The following is a 27,544-nucleotide window of genomic DNA, read 5'->3' as shown; positions in this document are numbered from 1 at the left end:
CAATATTAGCCATCATATTAACCATAACATATGAAATATTATTTATACATACATTCTTTGCATCCCTAACAGATATGGTTCTTTTTACAGTGAGCAAATGTAGAAGGAGTGAAAGGGAAAATAAGGTGATATGAGAAATATGAAAATGAGCATGCATTGCAGGCTAGATGCCACAATGACACAGGGTAAAATGGAATAATAAAATCTGGGAAAGAAAAAGTAAAGGTGAAGGGCAGAAATTGAAACTTATATTAAACATACCCGGCCTTTCTCAGTTAAAGAGCCAAACCTGACAGAGTGCCCATCCTGCTCGGTTTCATTTTTGTTCTAAATTGGAGGAATAGACAAACCCATTTGTTTAAACACAAAAATATTAGTAAAAACATTTGTCTTATTTACAGTAAGATTTACAGTACATTAGGTTACGGAAGTCACATCATGAGAGAGCTCCATATATGGAAGTAAGTGTGTCACAGAGATGGAGGAAAACTATTTTTGCATACTGTACATTAGTTGACTGCTTCTTCTGGTAACAACACAAAAAGCTTTGTGGTTAAGAAAAAACATTTGTTCACTAGTTCTCTGTGGTAAAGGCAATCTGTTTTACCATTACAAAGAGGTCACAGTCTAAGTGGGCATAAACAAGATAAGGACGTGCTTGGATTACCACCAAAATACGATCATGAAATGGATAGTTCCAGTTCTGGATAATGATACAGCATTACAGTCATGCTAAAATACACAATGTATGCATCTATGACGCGATATGTAGCTATTGTTATAGTATAATATAGTAGCTATTGTAATAGTATAAAATATAATTTCTATGTAAGTTGTGTCAGAAGCATTTACCACTATTGCATTGTGGCATACAGTTGCTGTATACTGCACGTTTTTGCAAAAATGTTATGCAAGTACCATACACTCAAAAAATTCTGATACTGCACACAATAAACATGCTGTGTACTACAGAAAAAGTACAAATAGTGGTATGCTGGTCCAGAAATAACATTTGTTTACATGCTAGGGACTACATGTATCTAAGAAGAGGCTACTTAATGTGGCTGCTTAATACAATAACGTTATAATGAAAGTTTGTGCCCTTAATATTTTTTATTATGTAGTAAAAGTTTTATAAAAGCAATAAGGCACTGGAAGTCGTGCTGTTTCTCAATAGCATGTTTCCAAGTTGCCTGAGCAAGAGAAATTGAAGTTGTTTGAAAAACCTTCACATCTGTTTGTATGGGTTGACAAACTGAAGTTGGAAGATCCACCCTATATTTTAGGGCAGTGTGCAAGCACAAAACTATGGTTGGGAAAAGAAGGAAGGTACTGGAGGAAAAGAGGTATGCTAGAATAACAGTCATAGAGGAATAAAAGGACAAAGAAAAGTCTGAATCAATGCTGAAAATGTTCAGTAGACATTAGGTTAGGGATCTCAGTTTTACAAAAGAAAAAGAAAATGATTATCAAGACATCCTGTTCCCTTTAGGAATCAAAACTGGAACAATTGTTACATTCCTTGATTTCCGTTCCTGTGGGACAGGTACTCCAGCAACAAGTTGCTGTTCTGTGATCCTGCTAAGCATTTGTCAAGAGCAAACACCAGGCTTGGATATTTCCTGAACTTTGTGCTTTGCAAACTCTGAATAGCAGCTGTAAGAGATCTAGCTTACTGTACTACTATACTGTAGTAAAAGTCTCCTCGTGATCCAAGTGTCATTAGTGAATTAAACGTGACTGCGGCAGACCTGACACGATATCTCAAAATAACCAGTAAACGTAGATCCTGTGGGCAAGTACATTCAACTAATTATTTCTTTCCTTTGAAAGGTCAGTGAGACAGTGAGTACAAATATATACGTCAGACACTAGGAAAATGTGGGCTCCTTTTTACAGGGAACCCCTTAAGTATGGAAACATTACCCATGTGTCTTAAAACACAGAGCAAGCCGAAGGAAGAGAGAGAGAGAGAGAGAGAGAGAGGCATCAATATTAAGTCATGATATCTATATAGGCATATATATAAACAATAATTAAAAATAAAAAATTATAACACCTATAGTATATTGACATTAGGCACGAACAGTATTTGTGTTTTTAAATAGCAACATTCTGATATTTTAAGTTGATATTTTCAGAACATGTTTTTTCTATTGAAATATATGTCTTTTACTATGCTGGATTAAATGAGCACTAAAAAGTAGCATTTTCTCTGTCGTACATTATAACAGTTAAAAAATAAATAAATACATGCACAGATGATTAAAAAGAAAGAGATCTATAACATGCATTTAGAAAATAAAAAGCTGTACTGTATTTACAATATTAGCCATCATATTAACCATAACATATGAAATATTATTTATACATACATTCTTTGCATCCCTAACAGATATGGTTCTTTTTACAGTGAGCAAATGTAGAAGGAGTGAAAGGGAAAATAAGGTGATATGAGAAATATGAAAATGAGCATGCATTGCAGGCTAGATGCCACAATGACACAGGGTAAAATGGAATAATAAAATCTGGGAAAGAAAAAGTAAAGGTGAAGGGCAGAAATTGAAACTTATATTAAACATACCCGGCCTTTCTCAGTTAAAGAGCCAAACCTGACAGAGTGCCCATCCTGCTCGGTTTCATTTTTGTTCTAAATTGGAGGAATAGACAAACCCATTTGTTTAAACACAAAAATATTAGTAAAAACATTTGTCTTATTTACAGTAAGATTTACAGTACATTAGGTTACGGAAGTCACATCATGAGAGAGCTCCATATATGGAAGTAAGTGTGTCACAGAGATGGAGGAAAACTATTTTTGCATACTGTACATTAGTTGACTGCTTCTTCTGGTAACAACACAAAAAGCTTTGTGGTTAAGAAAAAACATTTGTTCACTAGTTCTCTGTGGTAAAGGCAATCTGTTTTACCATTACAAAGAGGTCACAGTCTAAGTGGGCATAAACAAGATAAGGACGTGCTTGGATTACCACCAAAATACGATCATGAAATGGATAGTTCCAGTTCTGGATAATGATACAGCATTACAGTCATGCTAAAATACACAATGTATGCATCTATGACGCGATATGTAGCTATTGTTATAGTATAATATAGTAGCTATTGTAATAGTATAAAATATAATTTCTATGTAAGTTGTGTCAGAAGCATTTACCACTATTGCATTGTGGCATACAGTTGCTGTATACTGCACGTTTTTGCAAAAATGTTATGCAAGTACCATACACTCAAAAAATTCTGATACTGCACACAATAAACATGCTGTGTACTACAGAAAAAGTACAAATAGTGGTATGCTGGTCCAGAAATAACATTTGTTTACATGCTAGGGACTACATGTATCTAAGAAGAGGCTACTTAATGTGGCTGCTTAATACAATAACGTTATAATGAAAGTTTGTGCCCTTAATATTTTTTATTATGTAGTAAAAGTTTTATAAAAGCAATAAGGCACTGGAAGTCGTGCTGTATTGGACACATGACTATATTCAAAATCAGGCACAACCTCTTGTACTATATTATTGCTTACAGTAAAGTGTAGATTAACTGGGAAAGACTCACCCTGTATGTGAAGGAGTTTTTGGGCAATGAATTCGAAAGCTGCTGGTTGCTAAAGACGTCCTTTGGGTAGTCAAAGAAGCCTTTGGTTGGGCTTATGGGGTCGTCAGTGATGGGGCAGATACGGAGGTCATCTTCATCATCATCTTCATCATCACTTGCATTGGAATCTTGGAAAGCCACTCTTCCCTTAGCACATCCATTCCTAGGTCCATCCCGAGGACTTCCCACCTCCTCCATATTAAACATGAGCTCCTCCTCAGCCATGATGTCCCACTGTGTTGTGCACCAAAACTACAAACAAGCACATTAGAATAAGTGTCAAATACTGCTACATCAGCAGATGCATTGTCAGAAAAAAATGCAAACAGATTTTGTTTTAGATGAACCGATGCTGATCAAATGTGAAGCTAACGTTATTCGCTAATGTCAGTCCGAGAAAAACCTGTTCCTGCTCATGCATTCCATTGTCCTATCAAATAGTTGTTCTGCCAAATATACTCAAAACATCAGTTTGCGATGACAAAAGCATTTTATTTTAATGCATTGAAGCAACAACGTCATTCATTCAAAGCTTAAATTTACATTTACTTAATGTAATTTGTTGCATAATTGCTCAAAACAAAAAATAATCATAACAGCTCAAAGGTGGTAACAGTACAGACCACAAGAAAGATCAATCAAAAGTGCATGTCACATACCTTACGTTTGAATGAATAAAGCTGCTAGAATGAAGACATAACGAAAACAGGAGACAGATAACTTACTCTCTCTTATCTCGAATCGTCTTCACGCCCTTTCTAAAAAGGAAGCCAATTCAACAAAGAACTGCGCGTTTGAACCATAGACTGTATATATAAAAACAGGTTTGAACGGAAGTTTCAGCTGCGGCTGTGTCTCAAGCACACTGGACAGTGACAGGTTTACTGTGCATCTGCAGAGATGCGTAGTACGTGTCCTGGCCTGCGAGCAAATGTTCCCTTGTGTTGATTCGTCCAACCTCGCATAACTCAGCACAACGTCAAAGCTGCATATTCAGCCCTCTAGTGGGCTTTATTAAAAATACATTCATGTACTTACAGTTCATTTCATTTCAGAGAAATATTAGGTCTGAATAATATCTGAATATATAAAAATAAACAAATATATATATATATATAATATTGGGGGAAAAAACTGATTTGCATAAAGAATTAAACGTCAGATTATTATTCAAAGACAGCCATGTGCCATAATCAATCACATGCCCTTTTATGGGGGAGCCTCATGTTGTTATCGAGCTCAGCGGAATATTACGAATTCTACTAAGGCAAGGGCTTGGCTCATGAATATTAATTTATTCGTGCTAACATTTCCTGTAAATTAATATTCATAAGCCCAGCCTTCAAAAACGCCACATTTCCAAAATCAAATCAAGTGATCGCACAAGGTGAACGGCACGTTACGTAATTAATATTCATGAGAATGCCCTTCGCCATAGTAGACTCGCATGTTCTGGGGGCGGGGCAAGGACTCCACACTGGTGAGGACTAGCTGCACGTAGCTACTGTGATAAAGAACAGACCTGCTCATCCAGCTCTAGTGGCCTGCAAACCGAGCGGATGTTTTCGTGTTTTTGGTATTCGTTTTATTGCCAGTGTCAGCATCACCAAATGTGATGCTTACAGTTGTTCCGAGACGTTTTGTTTCTAACGATTCAGTTTTATGAAACGTATGACACTTGCAGTTTATGTAAAATAAATAACTAAATCAATGATTGAGCCGAGAGCTGTTCAATACCATTTGTATCAATGCTTTTGTTTGTTGTAAGTCACCATGATTTTGAGGTGTTATTTTTAAGGCTTCATATGTCATCCATGAAGTTTCATGGTAGCGTGGCCGAGTGGTCTAAGGCGCTGCGCTCAAGCTGGGGAACAATAGTCCGTCAAAGGTGGGGAAGAAGAGAGGGAAGGAAGAAAAAGAGAAGGGGAAGAAGAGAAAGAAGAAATGAAGAAAAGAAAGGGTGAAATTTGACGTTCAAAGACGGTTCTTCCTTAGCATGCGCGCAGTGATACATTTTCCGGTTCCTTCCTGCGGGAAAATCGCGCATTTATATTACACTGTTTCCTATTGCAGGTGCTCACCAAGACCGGGGTTCGAATCCAAATTATCTTTTTATAGACATGTTCTATTGTTGCAGTGTACTGATGGAAATTGTTATATTAAAGCACAAATAAATAAAAAAAAGCAATCATTTCTCAATTTTTTTTATTTTACAATTATGCTAACAGAACAGTAATGAATATTAAATTAAATATTAAGTTTAAGCAACAATTAAAAGGTAAATAAAATGGTAAATATCAAGTTTTCAAAAACAATAAGTTAAAGTTAAATAGGATTTTTTTTTAAAACGGTAAATAAAAAGTTAAATATTAAAAAATGTTTACAAAAAAACAACGTTAAATAATGTTCAACACAAATATTAACAATAGTGAGCTATATTAAAAAATGTGTTTTGTTGTTATTATTATTTATATTGATATTATTCTGATTAAGCATTTTTTTTTAGGTTACATTAATTCAAGACACTTACAAACATGTTATTTCTAATGAAAAAAAGATGCAAAATAGTAATTAATATGCCGAAAAATGTATGTGACAAGAATGACAAAATGCAAATTATCTTTTTATAGACATGTTCTATTGTTGCGGTGTACTGATGGAAATTGTTATATTAAAGCACAAATGAAAAAAAACGCAATAATTTCTCAATTTTTAATATTTCAACAGTAATGAATATTAAATTAAATAAGTTTAAGCAACAATTAAAAGGTAAATAAAACGGTAAATATCAAGTTTTCAAAAACAATAAGTTAAAGTTAAATAGGATTTTTTTTTAAAAACAGTAAATAAAAAGTTAAATATTAAAAAATGTTTAAAAAAAACAACGTTAAATAATGTTCAACACAAATATTAACAATAGTGATCTATATTAAAACAACTATATACACTACAATAAATAAAAATATATACATTATTTGGGAACAGTTCTCCGCATTTGCTCCAACCACTGTTCTTTTGTAATAGTCTCAGTCTGTGGGCAGTACACCTTGCCCCTTCCCGTTGCACTGGTTTTGAACTGTCCACACTTCTTGCAAATGTTTACCTCTATTCATGTTTATAATTTAGAGGTCTAAAACACAGATACAGTAGATTTCATAGGCTTAAATATAAAATATCGCCTGAGATTACACAGAAATTGCAAGTTTAACAATAATAAATTCTTACCGGTGTAGCGTGCAGGAGGACAAAACGTGGGGACCACTTTCCTGCTTTTCTTGCTTTCTTCTTACTTTCTGAACTTCCTCGAATTTGAAGTGAACTCATACTTCAATGCTTTAAAAAAATGTTTACAACTCACCATTGACAATAGTGCTGCAACTCTTGCTGCCACAGGAGCAGTAGGCTGGGGCTGTGGGTCAGGCTGACTCTGCTCCATGGCCTTCTTTGCTGTTCCAGCAGCAGCAGCAGGTTGTTCCACCACCCTTTGTGCTGGTCCAGTAGGGCTGGCAGTGGGCTGTTTAAGACAACCAAAAGAAAGAAAATTACTGAAAAGAAAACCATTTCAGTAAATAATACTAACAAGAAATACTTGCTACATTAATGTTACCTTTGGAGTGTGAAAACCACAGATGCATTTCAGCACACCTCCAATCAAGTTTGTCTGGCCACGAGACAGCATTGGACATTTCTCAATCTGTAAGCATAATAACAAATGTAATGCACAATACAAGTGAGTCCCTTAACAGAGCATACAATACTTCATTAAATTCATATATTAATTAATTCATTGATTAATTTCTAGGACACGAGTCACTATTTATCTTATATATAATGTTACAGCTGGTATCTCTCTTTAAATGAGAGAGAAACAAGAGAGGAACATTTCACACCTTCAAACACCCATTCATTCACCATCCCTTCCCCCACCTTCTCAAATCTCTGAATCTCCCAGTACACACAAATCTTAAATGTAGCTTTTCATTAACAGTATGACATCAATCTCAAAATACCTGCAACATTACATAAATGTCTATAACAATTATAAAACAATTATGGAACACTCTGGTTTACATTGGTGTAAGCCATAACATAACACAACCATCACATTACATTGTTCTAATGAATGGGATCAGGTACATGTTTGTACTGAAGCCTAATGTGTTGTTCTGTTATGCAAATACATTAAACAAAGATACTAATAATGTTCGATTATGTAAGTCAACAAACACTTAAGTCTTTTTTTATTTCTCCATCATGCAAAGGTAACAAACACTCACTCACCCTTTGATAAATCTCGTACCACTTCTTCTGTCGAGGAGCTGGCCTGTTACCCTCATTTGATGGCCAAATGTCCCCTGGCCATCAAATGACATCCCCCTGTACTCTGATTGGTCAAATGTCACGAATGTTAAGAAAATGTTAAGAATCGCGCTTTTCGATTGGCTGGAAATGTTATAGCGCTTCGACGCGATTGGCCCAAATGTCATAGCGCTTCGACGCGATTGGCTGTGCAGTTCGACATTGCTCGACATTTATGAAATATTGTCGGACTATCCTTCGTCAGCTGGCGCTCTAGGCTCCAGTCATTTCGATGGCGCGGGTTCGAATCCCACCGCTGCCAATATATTTTCGTCTATCCAACTTTTTCCTGACCGCGGAAGTCTCGCCCGACTGGAACGATGATTTACATTTTCGGTCTCTGGTGTTTCTAGTAAAATTAACGTATTTTCCAAGCCGATAATATAACATTAAACCTATGAAAATGGGTTTAAAAAGCACATGGAGCCATAGTTTCATCACAGTGGTTCAAATTTTTACTTGCCCTGCCAACATTTTCACTGGCCCTGCCACAAAAAAATAAAATATTTGCTGTTATCATTGTTACAATTTTGTATTCTAATAAATAAGCTTATATGACAGCAATATTTTAGATACCAATTAAATTTTACAATTCTCTTTCAATTCCGATACCACAGCAAAAATCACTAGCCAAAAATAAACATAAATATAAAGTTTAAACATTATTAAAGACAAGTGACAGCCAGTAAATAATAACAAATGAACAAATTACAAGTAATAGCACAATTTATATAGGCCTATAGCACAAAGATAGACATGAAATGATGCTTTAGGTTTTTATGTTTGTAGATGTTCAGGCACAGAAATTGAAAAGTCACATATAAAATAACATTTGCATATTCTTCACTCTGTGTTGCACCTTGATTTTTCATAGCCATTTGAAAAAAAAAAACATGTGCAATGTTTGATTTATATTAGACTGTATAATTTCAAAATCTGAAACAAAAACAGAATGACCTGACTTTAGCTTTGTGAAATTATGCTACATATAAACATCTACATGAAACGGAAACAGACGGACTGAATGAGACGCAGATTCACTCTCTGACAGCAGGCGACGCTTTGCTTATTGTATACAGTAATACAGCTTTTCCTTGGTTGCCACTGTAAACACAACAGCGCTGCGCGTATTAACCCTAATTTAAATGCATTATACAGAGACAAAATGAAAAGAAAACACCATTTCTGAAAACAGTCAGTTCCCCTCAGAAACACATTCATATAAAATTCAATATTTGGATTTTCCTCCTATATGTCGCGCATCGTGAACAGTGATCTTGTTTTGTCTGCTATAGTATTTTCTCCTCTTTGTGTCCGTCTTCAGCATCTCTGGCCTCTGTTGATGGCCGTTTACAGACTAATTATAATAATAACGTGCGTTATTCTGTGTAAGAAGCCACATCGTCTCACAGAGGGATGACTATCTGCGGAAAAAAGTGCATAATGTTTAAAATAATGTTTATAAACCAATTATAATTAAGTTTCTTAAACAACTATAAACAAAACGACAGCATGTATGTATGAATAGTTTTTAATACAAAGTGCCGAAAGCCAATCGCACAGTACATTTTTTCATTTAAAAACATGAGTTGCAGTGGGATGAGGAAAATACCTGCCATAAAGTCTGGAGATATGTTTTTTCAAAGTTGAACTTGCATTAATTTTACATGGCTTTCTAAACATGTGGCTCTTTTGTGCGAGACGTGAGTGCAACGGTGATAGATGTCCCTCTTGAAAATGCGCGAAATATGTGTTCTGTGTGAATGGCTTGGTTTCAGTTTTGACGTAAACAAGCTCTTCTCCGCATTGATGTTCTCTTTTCCCTCAATATTTGTAATTAACAACGCAGCAGCTCCTCATCTTGTGGCTTCAACTGGATAGGCTAACAAAAACATTAAAATGCAATGACACTTACATCACCATCGCATCTCGAGCGCCACTGATAAGGCTGTAGGGCTGTCAAAAAAATTAGAATTTCGAATATTCGTCGAATTTAAAATGAAAATCCCCATTAGAATGCAAAAACATTGCATTAGAATTTTAGGTGTGTGTTAAGGCGGCAGCCTTATCAGTGGCGCACGAGATGCATGACGATGTAGGTGTCATTGCATTTTAAAGGGGTCATATGATGCGATTTCAAGTTTTCCTTTCTCTTTGGAGTGTTACAAGCTCTTGGTGCATAAAGAAGATATGTAAAGTTGCAAAGACTAAAGTCTCAAATCCAAAGAGATATTCTTTATAAAAGTTAAGAGTCAGCCACACCTACCTAAAATGGCTCGTTCTAACACGCCCCCACATATGTACTTCACTGTGTGGAAATATTAGCATAATGCCGCCCAAATGTGCAGGCAAAGAAAGAAGGCGTGGTTTCAGTAACCGCAGTTAGGGGCTTTGTTGAAAACGACGCGTTTGAGAGAGGCGGGGCATAGAGGACCTACAATAATGTACAGTATTTGAAAAATAATGTGTTTTTTGAACATTAAAGCATGTCAACATATTCTGTTACACAAATACACAAAATAATGATCTTTAAAATAGCATCATATGACCCCTTTAATGTTGTTGTTAGCCTATCCAGTTGAAGCCACTAGATGCGGCGCTGCTGCGTTGTTAATTACAAATATTGAGGGAAAAGATAACATCAATGTGGAGAAGATCTTGTTTATGTCAAAACTGAAACCAAGCCGTTCACACAGAACACTAGGGGTGCAACGGTTCAACTCACTCACGGTTCGGTTTGTATCACGGTTTTAGAGACACGGTTTCTGGGCGGTTCGGTGTGTGCTATGTTTAGGGAAAAAACTATATTTTCAAATAAAAATAAAGAAAATAAGAACAAATAATCTAACTACAAGCAACAGCACAAATAAATAAACAGTGAAAAAAGATACAAATAAAATAAACTGCTATTTTTGTTGTTTTTTTTAGGTAGGTCTAACAGTTTTTAGGTACAGAAATTGCTTGTCTTTTCAAATCTTCTATCGCGTGTCATTATAAATATCAAATATAAATATATTCGCTTCAGAAATGTGACGTTATTTCCGGTAAGGGAGCAGAGTGAGCGCCGATGCTCCCTAGTTTTTGTGGTGCATTGTGGGATTTTTCAGAGAGCGAGCGTTCCAGTGGAGTGGAAGGATTTCGTGACTGAGACAGCCCTTAAAATGGCCGACTCCCTGATTAGTGCACTTACTACTGAACAAGGGAGCTGATTGAGATGCACCACATGTCTGCATTTGTGATCGGAGAAATGACAAACAAGTGCTACTCTACACTGCCCAAAAAACTCGCGTTTGAATCGTCAGTGGCAAATTCTTTAAAAATAAAAAACATACCTACAGTCTGTGAGTCAGAACAGCTGGCATTGTAGTCTACTCTACCAGGATCAGGAAACAGTCCTCCATAAAATGTTCTGCACACATCTGAATATTTGGGTTAAACTGTTCTGGAACAGTGCTGTAAATACAACTTAACCACTGATTTCTAGTCGTGTCCTCTTTTGGAAGGCCAAACAAAGTAGTTTCGCTTTCACAACGAAAAAGCGCCACACACCGAGGCCTTGAGTGAGCAGAGAGGCGGGCGGGCTTGAGAACAGATTTTCCTCAGACATTATGAAGTGAGGGCTTTTTTCACAGATAGTCATGTCATCTTATGCTTTGAATAAACGTGTATTAGTAATATTTTGCTCGATGCGCCCTCTTGTGGCCTCAGGAGAGAAGCCAAAAGCTTTTCTTCACCCTAACTGAAATTATGCATTTTAAATTCGAATATAATTAGAATTTTGATATTTAAGTAAAAAAATGCGAATTTAGTTTTTCAGCCATTTTGACAGCCCTATAAGGCTGCCCCCTTAACGCACAACTAAAATTCAAATGCAACGTTTTTGCATTCGAATGTGGATTTTTATTTTAAATTCGACGAATATTCGAAATTCAAATTTTTTTGACAGACCTACAGAGGGATTTATTTATGAAGTGAGGGCTTTTTTCACAGATAGTCATGTCATCTTATGCTTTGAATAAACGTGTATTAGTAATATTTTGCTCGATGCGCCCTCTTGTGGCCTCAGGAGAGAAGCCAAAAGCTTTTCTTCACCCTAACTGAAATTATGCATTTTAAATTCGAATATAATTAGAATTTTGATATTTAAGTAAAAAAATTCGAATTTAGTTTTTCAGCCATTTTGACAGCCCTATAAGGCTGCCTCCTTAACGCACAACTAAAATTCAAATGCAACGTTTTTGCATTCGAATGTGGATTTTTATTTTAAATTCGACGAATATTCGAAATTCAAATTTTTTTGACAGACCTACAGAGGGATTTATTTCTAACACTCGACAGACGTTATGAAGTGAGTTTGGAGTAAAAGCATTTTATTAAATGTGATATTTTCATGTGCTTTCAGATGGAGCAGCATTTACTACACAGAGCCATAGTTCACTGAGAAGCTATGCAAACAGCTTTCATAATCACAGAAAGATTTCTTTGATTTCATAATCGCGCGATTATATCGTCTGCAATTATGAATGCGATTTTGCGTAGCTTGTCAGTGAACTACGGCTCTGTGTAGTAAATGCTGCTCCTTCCGAAAGCATGTGATGGAGATTTACTACTGATTACAGAACCGGCTTTACTGACAAGATGCGCATGACAATCGCATTCGATTAATTGTGCAGCCCTATCTCAGGATTTTCTCCGTCATCAGATCTTTCCATCTTGTGTATGGCATAGGCATTTTTTGTCTACGTGGGTTTCCTTGTCTTCTGGCTTTGGACCTATTCTGTTTCTTCGATCGTACAGGAACTGGTTCTCCTGATGTCTTCGCTGGTAAAGCACTGTTAGAAGCATGATCCATTGCCGCTCTTTGTGTCTCCAAACAACACTGCGCTACTAGCGTATGCTGCGTATCTACAGATGCGGCAGCCAAAGGGTGCTTCTCAAACGGAAGGCTGCAGCTCGGCTGCCACGTCATCTCGTATTCTCAGTATTCATGTAAACACACCCAGCTATGTCTTAAGTGAATGTAAACTGTTGGAAGAATATCGGATGTGTGTACCAGTATATTGAATTCGTGCAGTCAGTTTTAACTGTTTTCACTTAAGACATAGCCGAGTGTGTTTACATGAATACTAGTCAAAATGGACAATTTGACATCCTTTTGTGTGTATTTCTCCATTAAGACGCGAAAGAGAACTGAATTCAGTAGTTGTGCGCTGTTTGAGAAGCGCTTTTCTGTGTGCGTGAAAACCGGACCAAAAATCTTTTGCGTCGTCACGCTTTTCAAATGTATCCATTTGTCTGCTCTTCTCTTACTTCCAGACACTGACATTTTTAAATATTTTAAGAGATGTGCGGCAAGTGTATGTAAGTGTATGTTGCAGTTCAAATGTGCGCATCTACCCTCTTCCGCTCAGAAGATTCGTTCTGACTGGATCTCTTCCCAATCATCCTTCCCTAACATTTTCGTCTCGTTTTTATTCATTGACAAAAGTGTCAAAACGATGTATTTCATCGTTGTTTTTGTCATTTAAAACAAGTTTTTATTTCGTTATCGTCACGTTTTCGTCTGTGAAAAAAAATGTTGTTGACGAAAATTATGACGAAATTAACACTGATGAAGACCAGGAGTCAAATTTGCAGTACATTCAGTTGACAGAGAGTTCTCCACATTTCCAAAGGCCATTGAAAATGAGTAAGAGGATCCAGCCTTGAACTACCTTAGAATAGAATGAATGAATGAATGAATGAAAAATAAAAGAAAGTAAAAACACAAATGTTTGGTTGCTCTCTTCAAGTGACACACACAGGTTGCTACAAAGAATCCTTAGATCCTTGAGGATGATCAGTTTACAACACTTCTACAGGTTCTGATAGGTTAGCAGTATAGATAATTCTAGCAACATCCAAACATGGTGTTGTTTTCTTCACGTAAATTATTTAAAGACAGTATCTTGGCAACACTAAGTTCTGTTTGTAAGCAACTATTGTAAGGGTCGTAGGTGAGTCATTAATCTTCTCATCTGGGCAGCTGTTGATTCTCCTGGAGACTGTCCTTTGGCATGGTCACGCCTATCATATTCTTAAACAACCCCTGCAAATACACCATTAGATAAAACGATATCTTTTCCCATTAAGGTTGAAGTGCAGCACATTACTTGAACAGAACACAGATACAAACTTCTACACATGCTTTACTGTCATAGTTTAACATCAACTAATGGTGCTATAAACCATAAAAAGAATTACAAATGCTAAGCGTACATATGGGCTAGTGATAAATGTGGAGTGTTAGTGACCTTTATGGCCCTAGGCACAGTTGGTCTTTACATGTTTCATACAGCTATCATTAGAACCACAGAATAAATAAACAAGAACAATGTTCAACAAAATAAAAAGGAACAAAGTTCAAACTAACAACTCTCTTTATATAAAATATAGCATTTAATTATATAATGATTCAGATTTATTTTATGAAAGCTGGGCTATATGATTAAACACTGTTAGCTACTGCATTCCTGACATGGGTCAGACCTTCAGTCACCTCTCAGATACCAAATACAGACATCGCCTGTAACAAAATACCAGAATATATATAGTGGTTTAAGAAGACTATGATTAGTCATAATATTATAAAAAGAGGAGTGGATTGGAAATCCACCCCTTCACTATCCACCTTATTTTTCAACGTGGAAGTAAGCTGTTTTCTGTGAATGTGCAAGACAACATGGAGTAAACGGTAGGACTGTTTGGGGAAGTCGTGGCCTAATGGTTAGAGAGTCGACTCGTAACCCAAAGGTTGCGAGTTTGAGTCTCCAGTCCGTCAGGGATTGTAGGTGGAGGGAGTGAATGTACAGTGCTCTTTTCCACCTTCAATAACACGACTGAGGTGTCCTTGAGCAAGGCACCGAACCCCCAACTGCTCCCCGGGTGCCGCAGCATAAATGGCTGCCCACTGCTCCGGGTGTGTGTTCATGGTGTGTGTGTGTTCACTGCTGTGTGTGTGCACTTAGGATGGGTTAAATGCAGAGCACTAATTCCTAGTATGGGTAACCATACTTGGCCACATGTCACTTCACTTTCACTACAAACCAGTGTGTTCATAATTCAGATAATACATTCAAATAATGGTAAGACACCAATTTGCAATATCAAGCAGCAGAACAAGCTATTTTGTACAGCTAAAAATAGCTGGAAGCAAATGGCACTGGAAGCCAGACCCATAAAATTTACAAATGGCCTTGCCCACTCTTACAGGAAAACTAAGGTGGATACATTAATAAATAAGAAGAGTCATCTGAATGACATATACTCACATCAGATGAAGACTGTACTCATGATAGCTTACTATAAAATGTGTTTTCATTTTATATGGTGCGGGTCGCCTGTATCCCCATGTCCAAATGACGTGAGCCGAGTTTCACTAAATGGCGGAAAGAATAATCACACTTATTGAGTGCTTCTCTGAATTTAGCTCCAACCCCAATTAAACACACTTGAACTAGATAATCAAGGTCTAACTAGCCATACTAAAAATGTCCATGCAGGTGTTTTGGCGCTGGTTGGAGCTAAACTCTGCAGGACAGCGGCCCTCTAGGACCAGAATTTGGACACCCCTGACTTAAGATATAACCAGGTGTGTTTACGTGAATACTTGTCAAAATGGATAATTTGACATCATTTTGTGTGTATTTCGCGTCGTCATGCTTTTCAAATGTATCCATTTGTCTTCTCTTCTCTTACTTCCAGACGCTGACATTTTTTAACGTTTTATGAGATGTGCAGCAAGTGTGTATGAAGAGTCTACCCTCTTCCGCGCATTCGTTCTGACTGGATCTCTTCCCAATTGTCCCTCCCTAACATTTTTGTATTGTTTTTATTCATTGACAAAAATGTCAATAGATTTTCGTCGTTGTTTTTGTCATTTAAACAGTTTTTATTTCGTTATCATCACGTTTTCGTCTGTGAAAAAAATGTAGTTGACGAAATTAACACTGGTCTTCATTGAGCATATTAGTCTCTCTATGGGGTTTAACTGTCATTCCTTTACAGTTAATGGTGGAGAATGCAGGCAATTATTATTTGGTGGCATTCTTGATCTGCCAACAGATAAGGTAGGAATATAAGGTAGAATATTAATGCAACGCGCAAAGGTTTATGTTAAGCATTCACCTCCCACTGTAGGTGCAATTGTAGGGCGATGCCCCTTTTTTTTACATTTGAGCCCCTGCCCCGGAGAAACTCTCTGCACGTCCCTCCTGGGGGGGGGGGGGGTGCGGGGCCAGCAAAGACGTGGGACCATCCTCTGTGAATATCGGTGTGGTCTGGTGTAAAATACACTGAGGACAGGTGTATTGAGGTCTTACTCCATTAAAAGTGGGGGAGAAACTAAGCAGAGGTTTGAACTGCTAGTGTAAATCACAAACCCAAATCCAGACTCAAGCTCTTCCATTCAGACAGAGGATTCTCAAACTTAGTGGTTAGACAGTCAGGTAGTGTTTTTGCTATTAGATCAATAAAATGGATAGAAATAAGGGTAAAGTTGTCTGATCCGGATTGCATCAAGAATGTCCCTAAAAAATGCTTTTACCTTAATTGGATGAGACTGGTATGTTTCAAAGTTTATTGGCTCTCCACATTTCCATTGTGCTACTTCACAATATATATATATATATATAAACAAAGAAACTTATTTGAAAGTACATGTAATTTATGGCAACAAGCCTTAAGCTGGGTTAGAGTCTAAAGATAATAAAGTTACAAATGTATGAAAATGCACTGTTACCAGTCCTGAATGCTTCAGAGCTCTCTCTCGCTCATTCAAAAGTCAGCTAAATGCTGTTATCTGAACCTGTTATAAGTGATAACACCATTTATTGTAAAGCACAGTATCTCAGCTGAAAACCATAGACAGAAATGTTAGAGAACTGCTACAGGCATTTCAAAAATTCTGTTTGATTTTATAGATCCACAGCGCGAATGGTAATTAAGAGTTTTCATTTCTCAAATGCCTCTAATAGATGAGAGCTTGTAAAAAATAGTAAATAACAAACTAGGGACTATTGCTGAAGAAAGTCGGTTAAAATCACGATACATTTAATACAAACCACAGAAGCAACCAATTTTTAATAGTTTCAGCAAATGGTTCTCTGCCTTGCTCTGTGACCAGTAACTTCTTTGTCTCATCTATTATACAGGGCCTGATGGCTCCCTCTACAGAGGTAGCAGAACATTACACTGACTGGACAGGTTGTGATATCTAAATTCGCTGAGTATAATATCAGCATTGTTATTTTACTGATGTCTAATGGATTTTAGTGATTAAATGCTGCTCTGATTAACCTGTCCCACTGGCACTGATGGTTCTTGAGGGCACATCTCCTAAGCTGCAGAAAATAACTGAGTTACAGGTAAGATCCTCTTTTGTCCATGTGGAGGGAAACCTAGGTTGGGTTACCGCTACTGGGCATCTGCCCAAGCACAGAGGTGTGAGACGGTATTGGAGTTGAGCTTATGCATGTTAGGCCAAAAGCATCATTAAAGGGGAACTCTAAGATGTTACAGCAATCTGACTAAAAAAATATGAGCTCCTCTATACCTGATCACCAGCAATGGCATTATGTGGATGGCTTGTTTCGACTTGATGCAACTATGCCTGGGGATCACTCCCCGAGGAAATGGAGATTATTTAAAAGAAGCTAATAGGAATGGGCTTTCAAAAATCATCTAACACCACTTGGAGATTGTCCCTAATTAGTGTGGAGACCATACAAAAATCTTCTTAATTTATAACAGGAACATTATGCTGGTTGCCTTAAGGGCAATAATTGTATAGATGTTTTGGATTCAGCAATACACTGAATTCCTGAATATGTAAAGCTGTGCTGATACTGAACTAATATATCTCTGTCATAGTCTTCACTCATGCAGGTCCTAAGATATGGCATAGGATAATTCCAAAACATGGTGTTTCTAAAGAAGATCTGAGTAATAAAGGTTAAATGGAACAGTCAGTTGAAGCTAAAAGATAATAACTGTATGAATGATCTCACACTGTAAAATAAATGGTTGTGATTTTAACAGTTAGAACAGTTAAAACAGTTTGTTAACAGTAAGTTTCTGTACTATATACTGTGAATAATATGGTGAAAAAGAATAAGATATTGTATTTACAGTGAAAAAACGTAAATTGACTTTCCCAGAATTCCCTGCATGACACGTCATATTTGATGTTTTTTTGTTGAAATAACGGTTTCTTCTTAGTTTTTTCTTATCAGTTGTGTACATTAGGGTTTTATCTTGCATCTTTAAATATTTTTTGCATTATTTCAATATACCATGATGGTCTTTGTGTGAAGGCACTGTGCATCTTGTATATCTTACTATTTCACTTCTCAGCTTGTGGAAAAGCTGCTTGTGATGAGCTTTGATTCATTCATGTGACTTTCTCATTACCATCGGATTTTGGTGGTTATCAGTGTATTACAATGGTACAAAACGGATATTCATATTTCAATAGGATGCTATATTAACATTGTATCAGTTAATTAAATGTGTTCCCTTTCAAACGTTCTCTCACGTTGTGCATGGGGAAAACTCCTGTTTGACTCCTAGTACTCTGTACTGAAGCCTGATTTGTTCACGTTTGTGTAGCTGCACAAACCAATGGCGCTTTAGCCCGCCAGAAGGGGCGGAGCCGTCCTCTATATAAGTCGGCTCGCAGTGCCATTTCATCAGAATCTTCTCCTTCAGCAACGAGGATCATCTCTTCGCTGACTCTGCAGGATGAAGCCGAAGACAAAGTAGACGAAAAAGAAGCTGCAGCTCTGCGCGCATCCGCTTATCGAAGAGCCCCTGGCAGAGGAAGACCAGCTTTCCCCTGCGGCCATCTAGCACCTTATAAAAGAGCAACTTTTCTGAGCAAATTTCCAGCATGCCTTGTTATAAATGTTGCGCCATGAGTGTGGCTCGTGCAAGGCTCTCTTGCACAAGACTGATGGGCACAGCGGGTGCGTCGCCTGCCTAGGCAGCACCCATGCAGAGGCTGCGCTCGTTGAAGGCTCGTGTTCTCACTGCGAGAACATGAGTGCTGCCTGTCTCCGCTCGTGGATCACCTTCTTTAAGGAAGGCGGTCCTTCCCGTTCTGCTCTTCCGTTTCCTTCTCTCCTAAGAGGAAGAAACAGTGGAGCAGCAGGTCTCTCTCAGCGGGATCGAGTGGTCTCACTTTGGCTCAGTGCCCCTCCCGGTCCCACTTTATATTAGGTGGCCTTAACTACTATGTACTTACATTTAAATTAATAATTTAATACAATGCACTTATTGCGTACATACATGTTTTTACATTGTACTTATATTTTCTAAAATACCTGCATGTAAATACATCTGTAATTAATTTCTGTAATTACATTTATAATTACATTGGTGACCCATCCCTTACACCTTAGCCCACCCTTAAACCTACCCAGACCACCAAACCTGTACCTAACCTTACCTGTATCCCACCTCAATAGCAGCAGAAGTGTTTTGCAATACAACATAAACACAAAAAGTACATTGTACTTATTTTTTGATGTAAGTACATAGTAGTTAAGGCCACCTAATATAAAGTGGGACCCCCCTCCCTCCCCCTTTCGCCTCGTCGCACAGGTATGCTTCACGCAGGAAGATCAACGCCCCTCTTCTGCTGCAAGCAGCTCGATTTCCTTTGGCGCCTCCAAGGAAAAGACTGCTGTCGAGGAAATTGCTGTTGACGACACCATGTCTTTGACAGCATCTGACACCGAGGAATGGGGATGTTCCAGTGAAGAGCCCGAAGCCCTCCCTCCTCATCCAGCATGGCCGAAACCAGACAGCGAGTTGATCCGTGTTCTCTCTAAGGCGGTGGAGGATTTTGGCTTGGAGTGGTGGTTCCAGATGAGCCTGCCCATGGCCTATTTGACGAGTGGTTCCTTCTGGGATGCCGTCAGCAGTCCTCTTGCCAATGGCCTGTCCCGTTCTTGCCTGCGGTTCACGAGGAACTCACCAAGACGTGGCAAGCCCCCTATTCGGCCCGAGTTAATCCCTCCACTACAGCGGCTCTCACCACCTTTGACGGCGCTGAAGAGAGGGGCTACAGCAAGCTCCCCCCTCTGGAGGAGGCAGTAGCTGCCCACTTATGTCCTCCATCTGCCCTGGGGTTAAAAGCCAATGCAGCACATCCTTCCAAGCCCTGCAGGACCACCTCGGCCTTGGCCAACAGTGCGTATGCAGCAGCCGGCCAGGCTGGATCCCCTCTGTATACAATGGTGGTATTACAAGTGTTCCAGGCCAAACTTATTCGCGACATGGACGAGTCCGGCCAACACCAAGAGGCTTTCAAGGAGCTGCGCACAGCAACCGACCTGGCTCTGCGAGCTACGAAAGCTACAGCGCAGGTGATCAGCAAGACAATAGCTATCCTGGTGGTGCTGAAGCGCCACCTATGGTTTAACCTAACCAAAATCAGGGACGCCAAAAAGATGGCCTTCCTCGATTCCCCGGTCTCGCCGAAAGGCCTCTTTGTCCCTACTGTGGACGGGTTTGCGGAGCGATTCTCTGAGGCTCAGAAGACGTCGGAAGCGCTGTGTCACTTCCTCCCCAAGCGCTCCAGTTCAGCGACTGCTAGTCGCCAGAAAGCCCCTGCCACTCAGCCTGCGAAGCCTCAGCCCCAGCAGAAAACGGAGCATTGGGAATCAGCAGCGCCCCCGGATGGCTAAACGATTTCCATTCCCGAAGTGCCAAGGTCCCCACCCTTGAGTAGCGCTGGACCCTGAGCCCACAAAGCCACCCTGATCCAGCAGGGAGGAAGAGGAGGGGGTCAGTTCTCGCCTCGGCAGGAACTCCCTCAAAGAGAGCTTGCATTTATCCTTCCCTTCGAGCACCTCTGCGAGATGTAGAATTGTTTCCAGTGGGTCACGTCCTGCAGACGCAGCACGTACCCAAATGTTTTACCGCTTTGATTAGTTAGTTACTTTAAACTTTATTGTCCACTACTGTGGAAATTTGTCTTTGGCTTCTCATACGACACAATTACACACATAATACAAAAAAAAAACACACATAACACAAAAAATTTTAAAAAATTCCACAAGGAGTTGCCTACCTTTCATTTAACATTCTAACTGCCACTGGTACAAAAGAATGCTTATAAACCGTCCTAAGGTATTTGGGAACCTTATACCTTCTTCCTCTAGATGGGAACAAATTCAGAGTGAAGTGGGTGTGTAAAATCAGATACAACACTTGATGCTTTCCTATATGTTGCCAACAAATACAGTCCCTCAAGCTGCATTTGCTGGCGACCTGTTATTTTCCCTGCCATTCTTACTATCCTTTGCAACTTGTTTTTACTCCTCACTCTTAAATTACCATACCAGGCTGGAATATTAAATTGTAAAATGCTCTCAACATGACTTTTATATACCATTTCCAAAACAGATTGGCTGACATCAAAACACTTCAGTTTCTGCATGAGGAACAACTTTTGGCTTGCTGTTTTTTTAAAATATTGTCCACAGTTTCCCCAAAACTAGACGTGGCTCTTTCCCCTCTGAGGCAGATGGGAATCCGCATATTGAATTACCTCGACGACTGGCTGGTACTGGCCAGATCAGAACGGGAATTAGTTGCGCACAGAGCGCTGTTACTCAGCCACTTAGAGTGACTCGGTTTCAGATCAACTTTCAGAAGAGTCATCTATTACCCTGACAGTGAGCTGTCTTTCCGGGCACAATTATAGACTCTGCCCAGATGCGTGCTTGCATTTTGCCGGAGTGCCCTGACTATTCAGCGACTGGCGGCTTGCCTTAAATCGGGGATTCCCGTCCTCTCAAGATTTTTCAGAGGTCGCTAGGCCTCATGGTGGCAGCCTCCTCTGTGATTCCTCTGGGCTTGCTTGGCCCCTCCAATATTGGCTCAAAGCCCGAGTCCCATCCCACGCGTGGCACCTGGGCCGGTTTTACATCAGAGTAAATCAACGCTGTGTCAAGGCTGTGGCCCCCCCGTTTCAGCCAGGCGTACAGTTGGGACTGACCTCCAGGAGGAAGGTGGTCACCACAGACGCCTCCAACTCGGGTTAGGGAGCTCTGTTGGAGGGCAATCCAGCGTCCGGCTCCTGGTCAGCCCCGGAGCGACGCCTGCATATCAACTGCCTCGAGCTGTTGGCGGTTTTCCTGGCCCTAAAAACCTTCCTGCCAGCCATAAGGGGGCACCACGTCCTGGTCCTGGTCCTGGTCCTGGGCTCGACGCCTCATATTGTGGGCACAGAACAAACTCCTCACGCTAAGAGCGGTTCATGTGCCGGGCAGTTTGAACCTTGGTGCTGACATGCTGTCCAGAGGTAAAGTAGCTCTGGGAGAATGGACTCTACATCCTCAAACGGTTCAGAAAATCTGGTCTGTCTTCGGGAGGGCAGAGGTAGACCTTCCCGCCGACAGCCCTGCTTTCTCAGGTCATCAAGCGGGTCAGGGAGACCAAATGCTCAGTCTTCTTGGTGGCCCCACTCTAGAGGAACCAAGCTTGGTTCCCCGAGTTAGTGCAGCTCTCAGTAGCAGCCCCGTGGCCAATACCACTGAGGAAGTACCTTCTCTTGCAGGCGAAGGGCATGATCTGGCATCCCCGACTGGAGTTGTGGAGCCTTCATGTTTGGAGCCTCAACGGGAGGCGAGTAAGCGACACCATTTTGGAGGCTAGAGCGTCATCTACTAGACGCCTTTACGCTCTTAAATGGTCAGTCTTCCATGAGTAGTGTTCCGCACGAAGCCTGCATCCGGTCTCTTGTGACGTGTCCCATGTGCTAACCTTCTTATAAGAGTTGTTGGACAATGGGTGCACCCCTTCCACACTTTTAAGTTTATGTGGCAGCTATCGCAGCGAGACATTTCCTCGAAGCTGGCCAATCAATTGGCAGACACGATCTGGGGTGCGTTTCCCAAAAGCATTGTTAGCTAACTATGGTCGTTAGTTCCATTGAACTCTATTGGTAACGACGGAACTTGCGACCATAGTTCCTTTTGGGAAACCCACCCCTGATCTTTCTTGAAGTGCGCCTGGAATCCTCCTTATCCTCAGACTGTACCGGTCTAGAACTCTGCGAGTCCCTCCCTTTGAACCGCTCCAATCGGCCGAGCTGTGGCCTTTGTTGCTTAAAACCGCCTTACTGTTGGCGTTAACGTCGGTCAAGCGAGTGGGTGACTTACAAGCACTATCGGTCAGTGCTTCCTGTCTTGAGTTTGGTCCCAACGACTGTAAAGTCGTCCTCAAGCCTCGACATGGTTATGTTCCTAAGGTGCTCTCGACCGAGCCCAGGTTATCACCCTTTTGGCACTCCCCGTCGCAGACGGCGAGCAGGGTCCCAATGTGCTTTGCCCTGTAAGGGCTTTAAGAATGTTAAGAGTGTTTTGAGCACTCCAGCCTGATCAGACAGTCGTAGCAGCTTTTTGTTTGCTTTGGAGGTCGTTCTAAAGGGCTGCCAGTTACAAAGCAGAGGTTTTCTCGCTGGATAGTTGATGCCATAGCCTTGGCTTATGCCTCGGAAGGCTTGCACTGCCCCATAGGTGTGAAGGCCCACTTCACCAGAGGAATGGCCTCCTCCTGGGTGTGGTCCAGTGAGATCTCTATTGGTGAGATTTGTGCAGCCGATGGCTGGTCGTCGCCGTCCACATTTGCCAGATTCTATAATCTAGATGTTTAATCTATTTTTCCCTTAGGGTGGAAATGGTTGTGTTGATAGCCCTCAGCTGTGCTTAGGGCTTAGCTAGCTCATGTTCTTCAGGGGCACTTAACTAAGTGCTCCGAGACTGGGCTCGCAGAGCAGGTCGTTCTGTATCTGCTCATAGCACGGCGTGATTGGATGCGTTCCCCATACACAATGTGAAAGAACATTTGAAAGGAAACGCTCCGGTTACTGATGTAACCTTGGTTCCCTGAAATAAGGGATCGAGCGTTGTGTCACTGGCCGTGCTATAAGCTATAAATTCATTTGATTTGACATCAGAAGCAAACCATGAAAGTGAACTGTTTCACATTCATACGTGTATATATTTGTGTTTGATGGAGACTATGTTTTATCTCTGCTATAGGTTTTGGAGTACTATGATATCCCCAGTATGTGTATATTGTGCCACTAACCTCTGGAATGAGTGCTTTATAATTATAGATGGGTTAAGTGAAACAACAAACTACTGAAGCCGATAATTTGTGATCAAATAAACATAAATGTTGTAGACTTGATGGCAAAGAAACAGAGGCTAGGTCACTATCTAAATTATCCAGAGAACACCCTCACATTATGAAAGGCCAGAAGGGCATGCAAATATAAAATGTAATATAACATTTTGAATTTATTAACTGGATAGATACTGTATATCTATATCAACTACAATTTATGTAATAAGAATTTAAGGAGAAAGCAGCTGACTTGTGCAACCTATAGATCGAGACCAGAGTAAACAACATTTTAGTTCCTGCAAAGTAATAGAGATAAGTTGGACTGAAACAATGTTGATAAAATATTTGTGCATATAAAACCTAACAAGCCATGCACTGTAAAGCTAAACAGTGAGATAAAATGAAATAAAAATAATTAATTTCCCTCAAATATTACTGAAATATCATTGTACTTTTAATAGGAGAAAAAATGGTTACGTGAACTCAAAATCAGATTGTATTAAGCTGAACTTAAACTGAGTTGCAGCAGATTTTTAGTTCCCAGCATGTTTTGTGTCAGAATGTGTAAGAAGAATAAATGTTTAAATTAAGTGTTATTTAGTGTTTTTGCACAAGATTAATATTAGGAGAGCTGTATTGGTGTGTAATGTTCTGTTATGTTGGAATTTACAGGGATTTCTGATTTGGTACCATTGTGGTGAAGAGTAAAGTCTGTGATTAGGTCAAAATGGGCTGCAAAACTTAAAGACTGTGATAGTTACATTTGCACATGCTATTGTGCTGTTGTTCACCAAAAAGGTTTGAGTCCATATGAGGTTTATGTAAACAAACTTTTTAAGTTAGGTTATTCAATATTTCAATTAATTGGTAATTAACATGTTTGTGTAATATAAACTAAAAATTCAAAGGTCTATAAAATCTTTGAGTAGTTTACAGGTTAACTTAAAAAAAATGAGTTTGCTTAAATGTTTTGAGAATTCTGAAATGATCAGGTTTTACAGTGTGTGATAAAGGAATACAGTGACGAGTTATGAAACTAAATGTACAATAGCAGCTATGTTATGAAAACAGAAATTCGGAAATAACGTGGAGCTACATAGTTGAGTCAGAGCAGGTCAATTTTATTTGTATTGTACTTTAACAATTTGAATAAAGATATATATATATATATATATATATACATATATATACATATATACATATATATACACATACATATATATACATATACATATATATACATATACATATATATATATATGCATGTCAATAACTGAATAAGTTGTTTGTATTACTGAAGTTATACACTTTGATGTTTGTAACATTAGTTTAATTAAATGTTTTTACCATTGGAAATTTTAGGTATGTAAATGGAACTATCAATAACTTCCTATAATAAAAAGGAAATTGTTTAATACATTGTTCAGAGGACTTCTTAAAACACCAGTAAATGTGCTACAGTTCAACATTTAAGGGAAAATATATTGTTTTATCTAATGGTGTATTTGTGGTTGTTTAAGAATATGAGAATATGATATGATTCGGCATGTCACCAAGATTTCATTTTCTACTGCCTCTGGAAGTGTGGAGAACTCTGTCTTCGTTAAATTCTCTGTCAACTGATTGAACTTCAAATTTGTCTCCTGGGGCCTCATGTATAAACGTTGCGTGCGCACAAAACAGGCATAGAAATGTGCGTACGCAATTTTCCACGTACATATTGGGATTTATAAAAAATAAACTTGGCATAAATATGTGCGCACCATACGGGTACTCTAGACCTTGCGTACGCACTCTTTTACTGGCGTAATAGCGAAGTTAATGATTTCAGACTTTCTTTTCCTTTCAACACACACATTTAGATTAAATATTCTGCTCATTAATGGAGTTAAGCATTGACATTACATAACGTCATTATTCAAAAGTTAAACAAAACTTATATGAATTTTGAAATTTAGACATATTTGTAGTGAATGCGCTGTCTTTTGATCCCTTTTCTTGTTGCATGCTGTTTTAATGACAGCGAGGACTGCTAGGCACACATTAATGTTTCTTAAAACTGTAGATCTCATGTTAAGAGAAAATACTTTTAGCAAGAACATCAACGATGCACACTTACTGGATTCGGTGGTCGAACGGTGCATTGGCAGGTTTAAATAGGTCCGATTATATTAGCCTACTGCACAACCAAGGCTGCAGTAGCGGTTGTTGGCACGGGCGAACTGGGCAGCCGCCCGGGGCGGCATTTTTTCCTCTACAGTGGACATGTATGAAATCAATGCCCTGTTCTGTAACAGAAAGTCATTTTTTGATTTGAAACCCCATAACGTTTTGACATAACGTCTGAGATGTTGGTTTATGAAATACAATTTGAAAAGTAGTCCGATTTAAATTATAATTACACAGATTTGAAAATTCCATTGGCTAATTACAGGGCCTAACGTTAACTCAACTGATGGAAATAAATAATAACTGAACTTGTAACAGTTTTGTTGCAAAGCACAATATTATGGTGAAATTAGATCTCGTGTTTGTTGAGAAAAACCGAATTATTGTTGTATAAGCATAGCAAGCATCATAGCAAAACGGCTAACAAACTTAAGAGTTATACCCACCAATTAACATTATCCCTTCATTCATGACATGGATACCGTAATAATCATACACAGAGAACATAGTTGCATACCTTTATCTTTTGCTCGTTTCTCCTGTTCTTCTTTTCTTTTTTTTTTTCTAAATTGGGCACCTGATGGCTTTGACCTTTTCCTGTCCATCTCTGTGTTTATTTGGCACTCGACTCGACAATCAACAGATTTCCCATCCCCCCAACACTGTCACTCATGACCAGAAGTCAAGACTAAACCCAGTAGCGGTTTTTGGCACGGGCGAACCGGGGCGGCATTTTTTCACGATACATGGGGGCGGCACGAGCAGTTAAAAAAAATAAATAAAAAAATCCTCTGCGCCGCCGCGAAGCGGTTTTCTATTATCTATCATTTCACTGTGTGGGGAACTGGCAAATTGGCGCCACTGCTTGCTGAGAAGGTGCCGTGCACAGAAGCTGTGTGAGAAGAGGAAAGGGGAGCGGGGCGCGGCGCGGGGTACAGTTCACCTCTGGGTCTCTCCCAAATGGAACGGACGGAGGGGAGGGTATCAATACTCTAATGGAATTAGTGGGCTAAAGTAAGTCACACCTCGACTTTCTTCCAAATAACGCACATTTCATTCATAATATTATAAATACAGGCCTATAGTTCCTGCACATTTTTGTTTTTCTGAATTGTGTGAAATGGCTAATAAAAATAGGTAATACAAAACGATTATGTGGTCACCAAGGTGAATTGGTTTAGTCTTGACTTCTGGTCGTGAGTGACAGTGTTGGGGG

At 39.2% G+C, this 27,544-nt stretch overlaps 1 protein-coding gene across 7 annotated transcripts in view; it reads right to left on the bottom strand.

The window, feature by feature from the left end:
* The window catches only part of LOC107684750 (eukaryotic elongation factor 2 kinase-like), a 32,855-nt gene extending 28,257 nt beyond the window's left edge, over positions 1 to 4,598 (bottom strand). For 3 of the 7 annotated variants that reach the window (XR_001633886.1, XM_016481095.1, XM_016481097.1), the window contains exons 1-3: positions 4,347 to 4,598; positions 3,583 to 3,873; positions 2,585 to 2,650 (exon numbers count right to left, since the gene is read on the bottom strand). Coding sequence is in view for 5 of the 7 variants with exons in the window: in XM_016481095.1 (XP_016336581.1) it covers positions 2,585 to 2,650; positions 3,583 to 3,846 (330 nt within the window). In the remaining 2 variants the exon portion in view is untranslated. Of the gene's footprint in view, positions 1 to 261; positions 348 to 2,584; positions 2,651 to 3,582; positions 3,874 to 4,280 lie in introns of those variants that run through there. The other 4 variants (XM_016481099.1, XM_016481100.1, XM_016481096.1 and 1 more) reach the window with 3 other exon arrangements.
* Between the last annotated feature and the right edge of the window lie 22,946 nt (positions 4,599 to 27,544).

The sequence above is a fragment of the Sinocyclocheilus anshuiensis genome, unplaced genomic scaffold (genome assembly GCF_001515605.1).
Source record: "Sinocyclocheilus anshuiensis isolate Anshui unplaced genomic scaffold, SAMN03320099.WGS_v1.1 scaffold537, whole genome shotgun sequence".
Classification (NCBI taxonomy): domain Eukaryota; kingdom Metazoa; phylum Chordata; class Actinopteri; order Cypriniformes; family Cyprinidae; genus Sinocyclocheilus; species Sinocyclocheilus anshuiensis.
This window is presented reverse-complemented; position numbering and strand designations above follow the sequence as displayed.